The 20,422-nt window shown below is 34.9% G+C and overlaps 1 protein-coding gene and 1 pseudogene across 1 annotated transcript in view; one reads left to right on the forward strand and one right to left on the reverse strand.

Annotated features, from left to right (window-relative positions):
* Gtf3c3 (general transcription factor IIIC subunit 3) overlaps positions 1-19,936 on the reverse strand; it is a 41,690-nt gene extending 21,754 nt beyond the window's left edge. The window contains exons 1-12 of the mRNA XM_026408853.2: positions 19,767-19,936; positions 18,756-18,867; positions 14,692-14,879; positions 13,840-13,963; positions 12,174-12,365; positions 11,504-11,669; positions 8,274-8,421; positions 7,541-7,610; positions 2,607-2,710; positions 1,539-1,710; positions 777-979; positions 199-300 (exon numbers count right to left, since the gene is read on the reverse strand). Of these exons, the coding sequence (XP_026264638.1) occupies positions 199-300; positions 777-979; positions 1,539-1,710; positions 2,607-2,710; positions 7,541-7,610; positions 8,274-8,421; positions 11,504-11,669; positions 12,174-12,365; positions 13,840-13,963; positions 14,692-14,879; positions 18,756-18,867; positions 19,767-19,868 (1,683 nt within the window). The 5' untranslated portion in view covers positions 19,869-19,936. The remainder of the gene's footprint in view (positions 1-198; positions 301-776; positions 980-1,538; positions 1,711-2,606; positions 2,711-7,540; positions 7,611-8,273; positions 8,422-11,503; positions 11,670-12,173; positions 12,366-13,839; positions 13,964-14,691; positions 14,880-18,755; positions 18,868-19,766) is intronic.
* LOC113196773 (small ribosomal subunit protein eS1 pseudogene) lies at positions 8,444-9,328 on the forward strand (annotated as a pseudogene).
* Positions 19,937-20,422: the final 486 nt, after the last annotated feature.

A 20,422-nucleotide genomic window follows, 5' to 3' on the forward strand; every position in this document is an offset into this window, starting at 1 on the left:
AAAGGTTTTATTTCATGTACTCTATGGTCAAGTTTATAATATCAGGTAGTTTATAATATCAATTATACACCACTTATTAATTTCTTTGACTTTCACTTTAAAATGTCTGATTTAAAAGAGTAAAACAATTATAAGTAGCAATGTTGGTTTAAATCAAATACCAAACATTTAAAAAGTCATATAAAGATAATTACCAACCTTTAAAAGCATGGCTAGCATGGTTAGTAAAGTATCCACATAACCATACATTTTGCCTTGTGAAAACAACAGTGTAGAACGATGAAGCAATAACTTCAGTTCCTAAATAAACAAACACATGATGAGTGTGACAAAATTCCTTTGCTGTAAACTGTTTTATTTGCACAGAAAAGCTTTATTTTAGAAATCAAACCTTAAGAACATTTGCTTTATTTTCCACAATGATTAATGTCTAATATTATAGAAACTATAATTTATAATGTTTCCTAATAAAATGCCTGAATCTTAAGGCTCAAAGTAATTTTTCAAAAACATTAAATTTAATATCCCCAAATTTGGGACTGGGGCTAGAGCTCAGTGGAAGAGTGCTTGCCTTGCACATGTGAGGCCCTGGGTTCGAACCTTAGCACCACATAAAAATAAACAAATAAAATAAAGGCATTCTGTACAACTACAAAAATTTTAAAAAAAAAATCCCCAAATAAAACTTTGGATGTAAACTATAGGGACATCCTTAACTAAGGAGAAAGTTCTAAAATACAACCCACCAGGAAAAACTTCTATGTTACATGGTCTACCTGCTGTGCAGCATTTGCATCCTGGGCTAAAGTATCAGGATCATACATTGGTTCCAGAGCTTCCAGAGCTTTCTCAGGTCGGCCCAGCTGCTGCTGAAGGGTGGAAAGTGAAATCCTTGCATCCAAATGGAGGGGGGCCAGATCAACCACTTTGCCATAGCTTTCAGCAGCACGCTCCATATAGCCTAAGGCCTTTAAACATTCTAAAATAATGTTAAAGCAAACATGTGAATTACAGATTAAATTGGCCAAAATTGTTTTTCCATTTTTAAAGAAAAATTACATTAACATAAAAAATTACAAGAAAGAAATGAATACATCTTTTTTAGTACTTCAAGCAACAATCCCTTCCAATTTTTATTGATTGATCAATCTCTAAATTTAAGACGCATTAGTGAGGGGAAATCACTTAGTAGAGTCTGACAATTTAATAAATTCTGATCTTCATAAAACCACCCTGATCTGGGCAAAGTGGCACACACCATAATCTCAGCTACTCAGGAGTCTAAGATAGGAGTAAGGCAACTTAGACCCTTTTTTAAAATAAAATTTTAAAATATAAAAACGGGCTGGGGATATAGCTCAGTGGTAGCATGTGTAAGGTCCTGGGTTCAATCTTCAGTATCAAAAAACAAACAAAAAACTACCTGAAACCACAAATACTTCCACTAAGATATTAACACAATTATTACCATCTTGGAATAATAAGTTCTTGTCCGCTTATATGATTAAAACTTTTCCCTCCCACTAAAAATATATTACCTGCATGCCGAAGCCAAACTACTGCAAGGTTGTATCTTTCAGAGCAAACTAATGCACTGAGGAGGGGAAGCGCAGAATGATATTCACCAACATCCAGAAAAGCTTCAGCAACATCTAGATATAGGTCTCCCATATCTTCAGGATTCTGTTCTACTAGCGTTGTCAAGAGAGGCTAGACCCCAAATAAAAGCCTGAAGTCATCAAACATGCATTACAAGTGTGTACATTTATGTATAGTTCTCATTTTAATATATATTGATTATATGAAGCAAGCTGAAAAGGAGCAAAGCTTAATAACACAGCTTAAATGATCATTTTTCTATTTATTTATCTCTATGAAAAAGAACTCAATATTTCTATCATTCGATCATCTAACACATGATGTGGACCTGTTAAAAGACAGGCAACTGCAGGAATTAGGACCACTCTGCTCTGTTGAACTCTTTCTCTAACAAGCCAAGCACACCTGTGCCTTGCCATCCTTATGTTTGCTTATGTTTCTAAAAGCGATTTCCTCAGATATCTCAATGGTTTACTGCCTTTCCTGACTCCCATTTGCAACCATTCCCACCCCCAATATTACTCAATATTTTTCTTCCTTGATTTTCTCCAGAAAATTTATCACCAGCCAATATCTGACATATTTTATAAAATTTTTTTAATCTAATCCCATTAGAAAAAAAACCCATGATGTAGGGATTTGAAGTATTTTACTCAATACCCTATCCTGGAGTCAATAAAGTAGAGGTTTTTTGTTCAATAAAAATACTTTGTCCAAAGTCAGCAAAAGAAAATAGGTGTCAAAATTATTATCAATTTACAAAAGACCCAATATCAATTTTTCATCTTTGGATTGTTCTCATTTTAAAAGAAAAGCAAATTATTACAAGCCCAATTTCAAAACATTTTTAGCTTGTCTCAGACATTCATACAAAAGTGATTTGATGATTACTGTGACCTCTTCAGTTAAAAAATGTGAAAATCCAGGGTCAAGTTACAATTTTTGTTATCCAAAGAAAACTGGTTTTGATCTTAAGTATCTCAAGTGTACATCTTAATGTTACTTACATTAAGCGGTTCAAGGATGTTGAGATGTACAAGGCAGACCATCAACTTCACCATGATATCTATTGGCACACCATCAGGTATAGTGCAGGTAACATTCTCACCAGCTGGGAAATCATCAGACAAGAAGCAGTTCCTATATGCAAGCTTAGAATGTGGGGCAAATGAAGCAAACTCTACCTTGCATCTTACTTACTTCATTCAAAGAAAATGGTTCCACAGTCAATTCTAATTTTGGCTAACTCTATTATTAGATCTTATATCTCCTTCAGTCTGTCTCTTTTGTTTGCATTCATCCTTCTTATTCTTTTCCTAATATCTACTTATCCAAAACAAACTCCCATACTTTCTATCAAACTACAGAGAACAAAACAAAAAAAAAAAAAAGAAAGAAAGAAAAAGAAAATGATCAGCAACAACACCACCTCTTTATTACAATGAAATTAAGAAAAGGGCAAATACAGCTTATGTTGTGAAGAGGCAGGCAAAATTATTTCCTCCATATTGCAGAATAAAGCTCTGAAGTTCACTGCTTCCCAGAAAAAAAAAGGGGGGGCAAAAAGGGTAAAATAATACTGTTTTGTTTTAAATCTTAATTAAGCAAAACATATTTTAAAGTCCTGAGAAATTGAAGAAATTTTGTTACACATTTAAAATATTATTTTTATTTTACATAGTAAATTCTAAATAAGTATGTTTCCATTTTAGAAAATCCTAAAGTATAGGAGGATATCAGTGATATAAAGTGATAGAATAAAATTTTTAATTACTTAAAATAATTTCACATTTTACAGAACTCATCAAAAATTATAGTATTGCCAAAAGTTACCAAGTCATAGGAGGATTTGGACAAGTTTAATTAAGAGACTTTTTAATCACTGAACTTCAAGGTAGTAACTGGTATCAAAAACACAGCTTATTGCCAGGCATGATGGAACTATGGCCTGCTGTTCCTGCCTACCATGCCTGTAATTCCAGTGACTTGAGAGACTAAGGCAGAAGGATCACAAATTCAAGGGCAGCCCCAGCAACTTATCTCCAAATAAAAAATAAAAAGTAGCTCAGTAGTAAAGCACCCTTGGGTTCATTCTTCAGTACTCTCCCAATTCCTTGGGGAGAGTAAGTGGAGTAAGCTTGTTTATTCTGCTCAATGAGAAAGCAAAATTTACCTATCATGAAAATTTTTTCACCTTAGACCCCACATAAACTCCATAGGACAAGAAAAAGAACAAGGTCTGTCTGACTCAGGGTTATATCTATAGCACAGTTCTTCAATAAATAGTAGTTATAGGCACTTATCTGAATAAGAATTAAATAATGCAATCATTTTATTGAGCATTTTGACTTTAATAAAATGGTATTCTACTTATATATGGATTCTATATTCCAAACTATCATTTTGATTTGCTTTCTAGAAATACTTGCCAAGGTCTGAATGTTTGTGTTCCCCTAACATTCATTTGTTGAATCTGAACCAAGTGAATTAAGAGGTGGGGGGTCTTTAGAACATGATTAGGTCTTAAAGGCTTTGCTCTCATAAATAGGATTTATATCTTTAAAAAACATGCTTGAAGGGCTGGGATTGTGGCTCAGCGGTAGAGCACTCGCCTAGCATATGCGAAGCCCTGGGTTCAATCCTCAGCACCACACAAAAAAATTAAATAAAGAATGTGTACAACTACAACTAAAAAATAAATTTAAAAAAAAAAAAAAGAGGCTTGAAGTAGTTTGTCCAGTCCCTCTGTCATATGAGGACACAGCAAGATCCTCACCAGACACCAAATCTGCTGATGCCTTGGACTTCTCAGCCTCTAGAACTATAATAAATTTCTGTCATTTATAAATCATTCAGTCTATTTTGTTATAGCAACCCAAGGGAACTAAGACACTATTCAATGAAATATACCCATTAAACAGATAATCTATACAGATGTATAAATAAAAAACCTTGCTTTTAGATCAAATCACAAAGTAAAAGTCAACTTTATGTTGGACACAAGATGCGTGTCTAAAATCAAGACATTCTAAATGGTTGAAAATAACACACAAACAAAAAAGAGAGGTCACAATCTCAATATCAGACAAGGTAGAATTCAGGTAAACTATTTAAAAAGGCTAAGGACACTTTATAAAACTACAGGGCAATGCTACTCAAGGTGTAGTCTAAGACCCGTGCCAATCCACAAACTGTTAACCAATTCAATCAGGTAAGTACAGAGATTGGGAGCAATTATTTAGACACTGTCAATAATTTGGCAATGCTAAGGAATATATATAGATTCCCTATAGTTTATATAATACATTATTAACTAACACATCATAGCCCTATATTTTAAAAAGCTGATGTTAGTTACTGACACTTATTCTCCCAAATTCCCAATTAGATCTTTCACATTTGGAAGAATTAAAAAATCTGAATCAATAGCAACATAATCTACCAATAAGTGTTCTCAGTTTCAAAAATGCATATAGAAAATAATCTTTGCTTACATTGGAAGTGTTTCAACCTTCAGATCTCCTATTCTGTGTATTTTTCAGTTATTTTATCAATGCTAAGATGCTATAGATTTCAGATTCACCACTATTTTATACATAAACCTCTTCAACTTACAATGAGGTTATGTCCCAATAAACCCATCCTAAATTGAAAATATCTTCAACTGAACAATGCATTTAACATACCTAACCCATTGAACTACATAATTTAACAACATGGTCCACTGTAGGGTATCAGTGTTTTACCCTCTAAGAGTGATGGAACTATGGCCTGCTGTTCCTGCCTAGCATCATGAGAGACTCTGGTACTGCCTAATGCTAACCTGGGAAAAGATCAAAATGTAAAATTCAGTTTACCTAACATGTGCAAGGGCCTGAGTTTCATCCCTAGGACAACAAGAAAAAAAAAAAAGAATTCAAAGTGTAGTTTCTACCAAACATGTATTGCTTTCATACTAATGTCTAACTATTATAAAGTTGCACAAATTGTGAATCAGGGATCAACTGTTCTTTTTTTGAGGGGGGGGTAATCTGGGACTGAATCCAGGGGTGCTTAACGACTGAACTACATCCCCAGCCCTTTTTATTTTTTTATTTTGAGACAGTCTTGCTAAGTTGCTTAGGACCTTGCTAAGTTGCTAAGACTGATTTTAAACTTGTAATTCTCTGCCTAAGCCTCCTGAGTCATTGGGATTACAGGCATGTGCCACCATACCTAGCAGGCACCAATATTCTAAGAAAGAAAAATACTACTACTGAAAACTCTATGTTAAGATGTTTCCTGATTCCAGCTATGCTAAATCATTAAGAAACTGAAGAAAGAAGGAAGGAAATAGAATCAGTGAAACATAGTTCATTACATCTATAATTAAAACTTGTTTTTCAAAACAAAGAACAAAAAGAGTTTAAAATACAAATATGATTTTTAGGAGAAAAATGTTCAACAGAAATTATGGATGTAAAATAACTTATTACAGCCTCAATTCTAACCTAGGCCAGGTTCAAAGAAGTATTAAAACTGACAGAGTCCTTCAGATGCCCTAACTCATGTTTTCATACCACAATTCCTACTTCTAACTCATTCACACCATTCTAACCACTCAAGAGGCCCAAAGCACAGGATGCTATCTGTTCCTATCCAGGCTAAGCAATGCTACCACACCCTGTGACTCCATTTGGAACTCCCTTCCTCATGAGTGTCTGCTTAAACTGTACCTCTATAAACATCCTCTGATCTACAATATACTCCCTTCCTCTCTTTTCCCAATTTGCCACAGAAATCAACATATAACTCTTATTATGATTAAATTATATGCACTTTATTTGAACCCTTCCCTACTTCCTTGAGGGCAGGAAATGTCATACTCACAAGCATAGTCACTTAAAAGAAACTTATTGAACTGGGATTCCCCTCAACAACTTTCCACTTGAACATTCACCTGTCCCATATCTCATCTTGGACCTTGCTCTCTATGAATTAGCAAACTGATTTGTGAAGTGAATTACTATTTGCTATTAAGATGGATCTTTTTTTAAAGAAAAATTTAAGTAATTATGCCTTAACCGAAAGGATTACAACATGATGGAATCTTTGTATATGACAACAAGCAGGGAGAGAACTATTCTGAAGCAGGTAGTATATTCAGTATCAACTCACTTCCCCCAATTCCATCAAAATCCTCACAGGGTAGGAGTGCAAAGTACAACATAGGAATTCTCTCCCAAGAATAGGGATGTCTACTCTGCCCATAAAGAAAACCAATGTTTTATAACCTCAAATAGGCTCTTACATGTTAATATTTTCACAGAATGGTTAATGGGTGTGGTAGAAAGAAAACAGCAGATATGAGAGAAAGAACTAACAGAGATCCTGCAAGCCATACTTCCAGTATGACTGTCTAACCAGATCTCTCATTACATATTCTAGTTTTTAGACAATATAGGGTATCATTAGTTTCTACTTTTCATGTGAATACCTGTTTTAAGTGGAATTTTTTAATAGTACAGCTTTTTTTTTTTTTTTCTTTTTTTGGTGGTGCTAGGGATTGAAACCAGGGCCTTGTGCATGCAAGGCAAGCACTTTACTGAGTTATATCCCCAGCCCAATAGTAGAGAATTTTAAGTCCTTTTTGAAAAATAAATCACTATAGATCTAAAGGTTTTTAATAATTAGGATAAAAGAATGAATAAAAGAGACACTGGTCTCTGAGAAATGCGATTTTATCAATGCTTTTATTTTTATCAAAAAATAAAAGGAATATGAAACATTTTTTTTTCAAAGATTACTTATACACCAATATTCACAATAAAAAGATATGAAATTTCTTAGAGGAAAAATTGCTTCTTGGGAATACTTGCTATGAGAACATTAACAATTCAAAATACCATAGTATGACCAAGAGAGGATTATGTACACTTTCCTATGCAAAGGAAACTACTACCTTTATTTTCTTCTGAAGTGCCTTCTTCTGTTTTCTTTTCTAGCACAATTCCAGAAAAATCCGTGATTACCTAAAAGAATGAAAAAAAGAAAAGGAAATAACAAATGAAAAAACTTTTCTTAATGCAAAGACTGGTACAGTTACTTAAAATAATCCTTGCAAGGGCTGGGGATGTGGCTCAAGCCGTAGCGTGCCCGCCTGGCATGTGTGCGGCCTGGGTTCGATCCTCAGCACCACAAACAAATAAAGATATTGTGTCTGCCGAAAACTAAAAATAGATATTAAAATTCTCTCTCTAAAAAAAAAATAATAATAATAATCCTTGCAACATAAAAATGGGATTTAAAAAAGAACAGTTAAGTCTTCTTAAAATAAAAAATCCTAGCTGAGATACATTAATATTTTGTATGATATTAACTAAAACTAAAGATATATAATTACACAGCAGCAAACCAATCTACTTTTCCTCAATGGCTAAAGATAGAAATGAATCACTGTAATTAGTCTGAGTTCTGCTCCCAGGAAATACAGATACAATTGGCACTTAGAATAACAGCAACATCATTTATCGTATGATAACTATATTTTATATTTCCTACAGAATTACTGCAGAATCTAGAAATCAATTATTTCCTTTAAAACTTTACATATACAGTTTAATATATAATTAAAATAAGAAGCTGCCAATGTTTAAGAACTTCTGGAATATAAAGGTAAAAACAAACACTTCTACCTCCAAGGCTTTGTCATACTGCTTGTTAGAAATATACAGTTCAGCTGCTATGTTAACATCTTCCATGGAGACTAGGCCCTGGTGTTTTGAGAAAGCTTCTTCAATTATATTAATAGCTGAAGTACCATCATTGGCTTCATAGTAACTCCTAAAAAAGTGAAGTGACAAAAATGGATGAATACTTATTTAATTTTGATTATAAAACTCAGTTCCTGGCTGAGTCCCTCTAACTGTGATTTCATTTTCTTAAAATTTGAGAGGAGAAAACATCATCAGCATTCTGGCTCTATGAGCAACACAATAACAACAAAAGAACAAAAGGTGGCAAAAAGAGTCAGAAACAATCTATTATCTAAAAAAAGACTGGTATGATATGAAAGACATGTTCAATGTAAGAAATGTTGGGAGTCTCAGGGTACAACTCAGTGGTAGAGTTCTCGCCTCACAAGTGCAAGACCCTTTGTTTGATCCCTAGCACCACAAAAGAAAAAAAGAAAAGCAAATAGTTGGAAAAGCACTAGTCCCAAGAGCTCAGGTACCAAAATTGCATTTGATGGATCCAAGGATTGTGTGAAGTGAGGCTTACTGATGTGCAGAAAGGTGAAATTACATTTAGAAAATTCAAAATAATTACTGAGGGTATTCAGTGCAAAACCTATCTAACTTCCTTGGCATGGATCTTACCATGACAAAATGGGTTCCCAGTCAAAAAACGGCAGACCATGATTATTGAAGCTCATGTCGATGTCAAGATTACTGATGGTTATTTGCTTCACTGGTCTGTGTTGGTCTTAATAAAAACAACAATCATGAAAGACCTCTTATGCTCAGCACCAAAAAGTATGCCAAACATGGAAAAACATGGTGGGAATCATGACCCAAAAGATGCAGATAAATCACTTGAAAGAAGAGGCCAATAAACTGATTCAATATTATAAAAGATAGAAAAGGCTTGGCAATCTATTTATACTCTTAATGATGTCTTCATTAGAAAAACAGAAGTGTGGCAGAGTATGGTAGTACACACCTGTAATCCCAGGGACTCAGGAGGCTAAGATAGAAGGATCACAAATTTGAGGCCAGCCTCAGCAATTTAGTGAGGTCCTAAGCAACTTGGCAAGACCCTGTTTCTCTCAAAATTAAACAAAAAAGGTGGGGGGAATCTGGGGATGTGGAACAGTAGTAGATCTAGGTTAGATCCCCAGTATCAAAAATAAAACAAAGAAAGAAAATTAAGAAAACAAAAAGTGGAAGTGCAGAAGAAGCCCAAGTCTTAACTGGGGAAACTGATGGAGTTCCATTATGAAGGTAATTTTGGAAAAGCAACTGGAGATAAGATCACTGCTAAAGTTGAATAAGCTCATAGATATGAACCACCGGACCAAGAATCTATTTAAAATTTAGATTTTTAAATAGTGACAAAGTCTTATTTATGAAAAAAAATATAACCAAACTAATTCAGAGAAAAATGTACCATGTCACAATGTATAACAATGTCCTAGTTTCAAGTATTTCACCTAATTTCTCACTTTTAAATTTCTATCATTTCAGCTCATTCCCTCTGTAATTCAATACCAAGAACACTTAACGGATCTACAAAGCACTGGTTTTACCACTTATTCCCTATGCCCTTCCTATCCTCATTTCTCCCCTTTTTGGTAGTACAACATTATAATTACTCCCTTGCAGACACCCTCTGTTCTCTTGCCCTGCCTCTCCCTTTATCAAAATCACCTGATAAAACCCCATTACAGTTAAATAAATTCATGTATGTCTATCTTCATTACCACCTGCCCAAATAACATACCAACTGGTTCCAATCTAAATTAATGACCACTAGCCCAAAGAGTGCTCACTGTACTGATAAGCAATATAGTTACCTAGTCCATTACTTCTCAAATTTGAATGTACATAAAGATCAACTGGGTTCTTCAAAAGGGCACATTCTGATCCAGTAGAGCTGGAGCAGGACTGAAATCCTGCAATTCTGACAAGCTCTCTGGTAATACAAACGCTGCCAATCTGTGGGGTAGCAAGGTTCTATTAAATTTTTAGCTGGTTGTTCTGTACTAAGATTTAAGTAAGCTCCACAAGGCAGAGGACTTCTAAAATTTGTTGAAAAAATGGATATCCTTGTACAGTATCTAGCACATAAGATATAGACAACAAATATTTCTGGAGGAAAAGTAAGGACTGAAGATAAAGCCTAATCAATCAGATGTTACAGTAACAAAATTCCATGTAAGAAAACCACCATAGCAGTGACTGAAGTGGCCACTGCCACTCTCACCTAACAAAAATATATGTAATACAAGTGAAAAACAAATTTACTACTACAGGCCACATAATGATTCTTAAAGTAGAACACAACTAGACTAACCACCAAAAGCCAGAGCTTTATTAGCAGATAACCTGGGAACACACTCAATATTCATGGTATACCGTCAGTGATCAACTTAGGGTCCCTCTGCCTCACCAAATTTCCTAAAAATACTACTTGTATTCCTATATAACCCATTCCTGGGAGGGTAAATGACAATTTCACAATCAAGCATCACCAGAATAAAAGTTACAGAATGGAGTTAACACTAATGTACCCAGATCAAGATGATTAAACCTAGGCTGAAATACTATATAGTAGATATCCATAAGAATAGAAAGCACACCACAGGCATTATTAAACTAAAATGTTCCCCACTTTGTTTTGCTGCACAACGTAACATAAAAGTAACTGCAGTATGGCATAATTTAGGATAAAGTATAACACCATGATCAGTAACACATAACAACTTTCAAGAAAACTTTTTAATCTTAAAAATTATTTTAGTACTGACACAAAATAAATTATTGTAGACAATCCCAGATCACAAACATTTCATTGGCACATGTGCAATAATTTTTTTTTAAATACTACAGATATATACAACTTCAATTAAGTTGTGGAAAATTGGAAACCTATCATCTTTCAAAATATGCTTTGTATTCAAGCTTCTGATAACTGGAAATGTAACCTTATTTACAAAATTTTCTAAGCCATCAGTTCACTTGGAAACAGAAAAGTATTTTTTTAAAAACCCACCTCTGTATTTAGGCACAATAAAAAATATAAAAGGCAAACAGGTCCTTGTACCTCAATGAAAAGTATATTCTAATTTGAATATATTCTTTGATTTACAAAAATAGATGATTTATTAATAAGAGTACCCATACATACTTCATACCAAACTTACTTTGCCATATCTCTAGCCAATTGCATAAAACGTTCTCCATCAGATGGAGACAAAAGGTTTAAAATACGCCTATAGCCATCCATAGCCATTTTATGATCACCCATCTGTTCATAAAGGCTTGATCTCTCCCAGAGATAACGGACATTAGTAGGTTCATATTTAAGAGCTAGAAAGAAAGGAATAAAAATTACATATTTGCCACAAGAAGAGGTGCTAAGTACCAGAGTGTGACCCAACATCTTCTCAAAAATTTAATGAACACTTTAATTCAGCAATGATAACAAGCAGGTTATTCTGGAATAAATCTACCTGCACAGGAAAACTTGACTAGGTTTGATCTAAGACTAGCTAGAACCTGAATTTCCATATTATCGCATTTGGTTACTCTAGTGTGACACTAATTTCAAGGACATTAATTCTCCAAAATGATGATGGTATAACCTCAGTGGGAAACTACTCATCTACCAACTTTTGTGTATATTAGCTCACAATATAAAAAAAAAAGTTGCTAATAAACAGAAGAGAAGGGACCCCAAATACATTCTCTGGCATAACAGAATATGAGAAATAAATACATTTCAGCCAACATCTTAGCCCAGAGTAGCAAGTGTAATTACCAAACAACCTATTACATAACATCTAATCAAAGTGAGAAAAATGGTTTAATTACCTTTTGTATAGCAAAAAATTGCCTGCTTAATATTGTCTTGTTCCAGAGACATTTCTGCCAATCTAACCCATTCTTCGGTGTCACTAGGATTTAAATGTGCAGCAATCAACTCAAATTGCAATGACTTCTCCATGTCACCTTGATCCTCATATATCATGGCAAGAGTAGAGAATGGCTCATAAGCCAGAGGGGCTATAATGAATTAGAAAAATAAATTCCATTGACTGAGGGAAGTCGCTTGAGCTAACATTGATCCCACGCTTCAAACAGTGGATTATTTTAGAATGATACTATCAGAATTATATAAACCATTTAATGGAATTTAGAATAAACACTAGATTACATTTGCTTTATTTTACTTTCATACATGTTTAGCATTTAAAAAATAATGTTCAAGCACTATTTTATTTAAACAGAATACAACATGAAAAACCCTATCATCTACCTCATCTTCCTTGTGAAAAATCCCTCTTCACTAAGGCAAAGTATGGTTCAATAACTCATTAAGTTCATACCTTTAGCTATATCATGGGAATGAATTTTCATGATCTGGTTCCTACATCAAAGAGTATAGGATGAACTCAACTCACCTAAGCAAAACCTGACCCCAGGATATCAAAATGACTGACTAATCTACATTTCTAAAATACTATTTCCAAAACAAAATTCAAAGACTAAGGATTAAAGTCAAAGATTAATACTGGGATGTAGCTCAGTGGTAGAGTGTGTGCCTAGCCTGTATGAGGCCCTGGGTTGAATCCCCAACACTGAAAATAATAATAATAAAAATTCAAAAATAAACAAGTATAAACTGAAATAAAATAGTAGATAATAATAGAAAGGAGGAACCAAATGAAATGTCCTGAAGAAAGAGTTGGGTTATTCTTACTTCCGAAGTAACAAGAAGTAGTGGCCTCAAATTACCGTAATGAATAATTTAAGAAATTATAACATCTAAAACAATCCTATTATAATTAAAAGGAAATGCAAAAATAATAAAAAGACAAATTAAAATTTCACTGTCTCAGAACTACCCAAGCCAATCTGTGGAACATCAACTGACAATAATCAGCAAAGCAAGATAATAAATAAAAGTAGTTAAAAAAAAAAATATCACTTTTGAAGATGTCCTGCAATATGCCCAAGATGTGCCATTTAGTTAAGAAATAGGAGGACAAGTTTAAATTGCATCTTTACCAAAAAACAGGTTAAAATAACTCAGCACTGCCTGATCTAGAATATGAAAGGGGGAAAAAAAAACACTCTTTTTTCCTTCTATATTCATAATGTGTCTGCCATTTCAAAAAAGATTAACATAGCTGGGTATATAGCTCAGTGTTAGAGTGCTTGCATAGTATATGCAATTCCCAGCACCACAATAATAAATTTTTTAAAAATAATAACAGTACAAGTCTAAAACCCATAGTGTAAAAAATTAAAAAGCAAAAAAGAGCCTTGAAAGTTCTTAATGATATCTCACTGAATCATACCCTATGATCCTTATTTTCTGTGTAATAACATGAAGTGAATGTGGCAAGTTACTGTTACCACAATCACCTCTAAGTTTCTGAATATATTTGCAAATATACATTGAAATGCTTCTCCATTTGTTTTAAAAATTAGACTATTAAACTGCTATTATCAATAAATTCCCCACATAAAACACCTTGTCTTATGATTTCCATGCACATCAATATTGCCTCTTCATGTTCTCCTCGAGCAAAGCGAATATTGGCTTCACCCATGAGACCTCTCAGAGCTCTGGGAAGTTTACTCCGAGGCCTCTTCTCCTGCATGGAAGAAAAATGACATCCAGATAAAATATAGTAAAGTATTAGATTTCAATTCCAATGACATTAGTAAATACAGAACATAAAGAAACTGAAAGTTCCCTTTAAAACTTTTTAATCTTCTAAACTTAGAACTAAGGACTAAATGGTTGCAACTATTGACTCTTTAGCCTTAAAGTCTACATTGGAGGAAAAAAATCTAAAACTCAGGTGCAAGAAAGAACAGAATTATTCTATGATATTTTCCAGAGGGGCACCTAAGAAATTAAACTACAAAAAAAAACAAACAAAAAACTCTACAGTAGAAAAGTTCAAAACATAGTAAAATATCTTTTTTTTTTCTTTTTCACAGTAAAATATCTAATAAACAAAAATCAAAGTGGTCAGGAAATTACTAACTGCTAATTAGAACAACAAATTATAATGCTGCAAAATGGATGTACATGCCAAGAAACAAATTATGATTTACTCTACTAGATCCTCCTTCGGGTTAGGGATGTAACTCAGTGATAGAGCACTTGTCTAGCATGTGTGAGGCCCTGGGCTTAAGTGTCAATAACACACATATGCACAAAAACAATCCTCCTGTCAAATTTATCCACTCAGAATGAAGTTGATTTAAAAAAATATTGAGATATACTGCATACCTTCAAATAGCAAAACTATAGTGTGATAACCAAGATTTTACATATAAATTCTCTAAAAAAAATATAAAATAAGTAATTTACTTTCATCATTTTCTTGGTTTCACGATTGAGAACCATCTCCAATACAAATACATCGCCTGCAGTTGGTTGCTCAGGTGTTTCCTCCTCTTCCTCCTCTTCTTCCTCTTCCTCCTCATCATCTTCAGTCTCTCCAAGCATGGAAGCAAACACCTTGTGAACTGACTTACTCACTCCATCTGATGTTTCTCCTACAGAAAGAGGCAGTAAGATTGGGGAGGCAGGGATAAAACCTTTGGAACACTCAGGGTTTGAAAGGAAAAAGTATTTTCTGGTTTTCTGGAATATAATTTTCTGATTCCAGCAACATCACATTTGAATTAAAAAAAAAAAATGGTAAACGAACACCCCCCAAAAACAACCCAAAGAAGAAAGTTGTCACAAAGCCATGTTTTCTGCTCTGTTGGAAAGCCAACTCCTCCTTTATGGCTCATCTGGATATGGAGGTAAATATTAAGTGAAAAAATCAGAAACACATAATGTTAAAAACAAAGAGGGGAAAAGATGTTTTTATTTGTAAGGCACAGACCCAAGAACTAAACAAGCATATGGTAGAACCCACATGGTATAGCACAGTAGGTAGATATGAGAGCTATACAGCCAAGTTGCCTGGTTTCAAATTCTATCTCCATCTATCAATAGCTATATAACCTTGGACAAATCACTGAGGCCCTATATAAGTGCTTAGAATAAGCCAGCACACAGTAAAACCTCACTGAATACTACTAATTTACTAATAGTATTAAAATAGCATTATCATTTTTACTAATAATTTACTATTATTTATACTAATAGTATTAAAATAGCATTATTATTTCAGAAACAAAATTAACCTGACATACTTCATCTGCATATTAGGATACTATTACAGTAGAATGATTTTTATATGTTCATAACAACCTTCTTAATGATGAAGAAAAGGTTAAATTCAGAAGTCATTTTTCTGTTAAATAAAGCAGAGACATAGAACACATTTTAGAAAAATTCCAAAAAAACCCACAAATCAGTTAAAATTTTAAATACTATATTCAAAAACCTTTAAGCCCGTTCAGTTATATGAAACACTTCAAACCTCAAAGATATTGAATAAATGAAATAGTCATGTTAAAGGAAAAAATGAAGTAATACTTAAGGAAGAAAAGGTTTTAAAAGCTACATGTTCTGAATAACAAGTAATTATTATTAAGAAGTCATAAACATCATATTCAAATATTCTGAACTTCCAAAACAAAGATGAAAAGAAAGATGCCAAGTTCATCACAGGAGGAAAAAAAAAAGATAAAAGAAAAATCATATGATCATCTTGAAGAATAATCTGCAATCTGGGCATGGTGAAGCATAACTATAATCCCAGTGGCTCAGGAAGCTGAGGCAGGAGGATCTCTAGGTCAAAGCCAGCCTTAGCAAAAGGAAGGTGCTAGGCAACTCAGTGAGACCCATCTCTATTTAAAATACAAAACAGGGCTGGGGATGTGGCTCAGTGGCTGAGTGCCCTTGAGTTCCATCCCTGGTACGTCCCCACCTCCAAAAAAAAAAGAATAATCTGCTAAAATACAATTCATTCCTAATAGTCTTCATCAACTAGAAATGAAAGGAATGATCTTTACTTTGATGAAAATTATCTATTGGCGAATCATGGTGGCACATGCCTATAATTTCATGACTCAAGAGGCTGACAAGAGGATGGCAAGTTCCAGGCCAGTCTGGGCAACTTAGCAAGACCTTGTCTCAAAATAAAAACAAAAAGGGCTGGGAATGTAGCTTAGTGGCACATATCTCCTGGGTTCAATCCCCAGTACTGGGGGGAAAAAAAATCTTAACAACTTTCCAAAGTTTATCAATTTATGGTGAATTATTGAAAGTTACTGAGATTGAAACAAAAATTCCTGTTGGTACCACTTCTATTCAATATTTTACTCATTTTACTGGATGTCTTAACCAAGTTTAAAAAAAGGGGGGGGGCCAAAAGATGGCAAGGAAGAAATAAAATTATCATATTATCATTACAGATGACATGATCATATATAGGAGATCCAAAAGAATCTAAATACAACTGTCAGAATACATTAGTTTAACAAGGTTGTAGGATACAAGGTTAATATATAAAAATTGTAGTTTTAAATATCAGTAATGATGAATTAAATATGAAATTAAAAGACCCTATCTGTGTGGTATGTAGGAAAGGAACGCAAGAGCAAGGTCCAGGAAAAAAAAGAAATGATACTAAAAAGACCATATATTTCAATAAGTAGCTTTTGCCAAAGCTTGTTCAAAAGTAATCCCTTCTATTCTGAAAACATGCTCACACTCTCCAATAGTCTTTGAAGGGTTCTGGGACAATTCCTTCTTAAGAAACAGGGAAACTTATATCTTTAAAAACTAAGGTTATTGTTCCAGGTGAGGCCAGCCGGTTCTTGCCTCTCTGCTCTAATGATCCAGAACTGGACTCAGCTGAACTTCTTTTTTTTTTTTTTTTAAGGGAGGGCCTGATGGCCAGCTCTTGAGGTCAACTTTAGGCAATAAGACTGACAAGCACTCAGTGTTCCTGCTGTTAGATTTATACCTCAAAGACTAACTATAAAAGAGGTGCTTATTCCCTGAGCAAATAAAGAAGACCCATAGATTGTAGAACTTTAGTCGCTTTCCCACACCACTTGCATGGCAAAGTAAGAAAGTGTAACCCCAATTTCCTCCCTTTACCCTTTCATCCTCATGTGGTCCAGGGAGGTAGGAATAAAGCTTGTTTGTTTTCTGTGTGTTCTCTTGTGTGCATATGTGTTCAAAGAGAAAACAGCCAGTCTATATGTTTACCCCCCAAAACTAGAGTTTAGTTTAGTCCTTCATCAGACTCTATAGGTACATTGTAATTGACAATTCAGCATATTTGGTAACTTAACATGGGAAATGGATATAATGAGCTATTTGCATTCTCATCATTAGGTGTATCAATCCCTACAACTTAACAGATTTGCATATTATTTCATCCATTAAGCTCTGATGAGTTTAATTAGTCTTCAATGTACTAACAAAATTTAATATCTGGACATTCAAAGCTTAGGACTGGATCCTAGAATGAGGCAGCACACCATAATAACAATGTGTGTGAAGTCCCACCTGAGCAGCCAACTCACCTTCCAGTCTGACATGGTTTGAAAGGGAGTTTGTACAGAAGTGTGACTCATTACAATCTAGGTGAGTATGATCTGAAATTAGTCACCAATTGAGAGGCCCAATTTTAAAAATAATGACTACAAAGGTCACCAAACAAATACATCAATTTGAAACAATTCTCCAACATGGAGAACTCACAAAAATAACTATTATCATATAATGACTAATATTAATGGATCAGCTACTACATACAAAGCACCATGCTCCTGATAAACTGGGCAATCAATAATACCACTTCACATGTGGTGTGACTCTACATTGTGTACAACCAGAGACATGAAAAGTTGTGGTCCATTTGTGGACAATGAATCAAAATGCATTCTGATATCATATATAACTAATTAGAATTTTTTTAAAAAAATTTAAAAAGGGATGCCAATGAACTTTCTAGGGAATGGAAACATCCTATGCCACGACTGAGCAAAAACATGGGTGTACATACTTTTGTAAAATAGTAAACTATGTGCTTAAAATCAGTGCATTTTGCTGTATGAAAACTACAGTGTAACAATAGCATTGATTAATAAACCTGAATTGCAAAAACAGTTTAAGAACTCTTTTCATTCTCAAAAGAAACACACATTGACATTAGAAGACTGAGAAAATATATTTTTAAAAAGGAAACTAAAAATCATCCATAATCTACTAAAAAATAATACCACTTCAATTAAGAAAATGTTTTCACTAAATTACTCTGCTTAGGTACTCTTTTTTTAAAAATATTTTTTAGTTGTAGTTGAACACAATACCTTTATTTCACTTATTTATTTTTATGTGGTGCTGAGGATGGAACCTAGGGCCTGGAACATGGGAGGCCAGCGCTCCACTGCTGCCCCACAACCCCAGCCCCAGGTACTCTTAATATTTAATGCACATAGCAAATGATCTAAACATACCTTCATTGGCATCTTTGTCCTGGGATTTGGTAGATTCAATTCCTGATGATGATGGAACTTCAGAATCATCTGGGTTTTCTTCAGCTGATAATTTTCCTTTTTCCTGAAGACTCTGTGATTGAAAATTAACTTAATTGATTCCAAAAACTAGTGCAGATTTAGCTCTCCTCAAATTTAGCTTTGCCTTAACTTTTATTTATACAGCCTGGACCTAGACACCATATATGGATTTAAATTTGAATACTGTCAAAGCAAGTACTTAGGTCTGATCCTCCGGTCTTAATAAGTCATTTGTAAAGAATAATAAATAATAAAAGTGATTTTCTCACTAATCTAATACTTTCAACAAAGACATGGGTCACTTACTCAAGAAACCATCAGCTAACTTCAAAATGTTCACTTTTATTTTCCCTGAGACTTCAAGTAAGCGAGAAGATGTACAAAGTGCAGATATTTTCTAAGTATGAAAAATGAAGTATGAGTGAAGACTTTCTTATCAATTTGGTTCACTTCGTGGAAGACAATATCTCACCAGCGCGGACTCATCAAAAACGGGAGCTCAGGGTTTAAGGTTTAGCTCTGGAGCAGCGTGCAGTGCTACCGTGGGCTAGGCCCTGGGCTTGATACCAGAAATAGAGACACTGGGGCCCACAGAAGTGAGCTACCCACCCTCGATCACAAACGACTTACTGGCACAGCTAGGACTAGAACTAGTCAAACATTCTGACTAGTCTTCTCCCTGCTCCCAAGTAACCTACCAGCATTAAGCTAGGCTCAAATAAAAATTTACCACTTGGCAAAAAAGGGAAGAAGTTACCACCGAGACAAAAGCTTTTCGGTAGGGGAAAATGTTTTAAGAGGATCTTAGCACAGGGACGAGGGGTGAAAACCGGAGTTTCGGTATTAGTAGGAAACAGCTTCTGGGACTTCTGGGCCCATCCTGTCACTGCGGAAGGGTCACCTGGGTCCCCCACACCTAAGTGTTTTAGGACGAGAGAATGGGCATCTCACTTTCTTCTCACGGGTTTTTCTCTCTTCTCTCCGCCTTTCGAACTCTTCAAAGGAGATTTTCCCTTCCAGGTAGTCGATGAGTTCCGGGCTGAACCCCGACATGTCTGCAGGGTCGGTTTAATCAGCCCCAACCACCGGAACAAAGAAGAGGAAAGCAGCGACTCTACAGGGCGCTGGGGCCGCGGAGAGGGGGAACACCTCGTGCTCCAAGGAAACCTGCCCGGCCCGCGCCGCAGACACCGCGCTCGGGTTCCGCTGGTGCGCCAGGCCCGGGGCTTTCTTCCACCAGCCTCGGCGTGGAGCGCCAGGACGCGCGGTGGATCACGCAGGGCTGTCCCCAGCCGCCTACTGATGAAAACTTTGGGGCAGGTGGGAAAAAACGTGCTTCAAAGAGACTTTTAAAATCTAGATAATTTCCCTTCACTCCACGAAATTGTTTTTATTCTCATTTCTAATCAGTTTCCATTTCTGAAATTTTTAAGAAATTAATCCGGTCTTGGCTGTAATGATTTCCCCCCTTAATTTAACTGCTCTGCCACGTGCGGACTTTCCTTATAGCTCCTGCTGCAGAAAACTGAAGTCCTCACACAATTTACCCTTTAAACCACATCACCTTCGTCTGACACCTTCAGTTTTCCCATTTTCCATAAATCCTC

This window comes from Urocitellus parryii, chromosome 1 (assembly GCF_045843805.1).
Source record: "Urocitellus parryii isolate mUroPar1 chromosome 1, mUroPar1.hap1, whole genome shotgun sequence".
Lineage (NCBI taxonomy): Eukaryota > Metazoa > Chordata > Mammalia > Rodentia > Sciuridae > Urocitellus > Urocitellus parryii.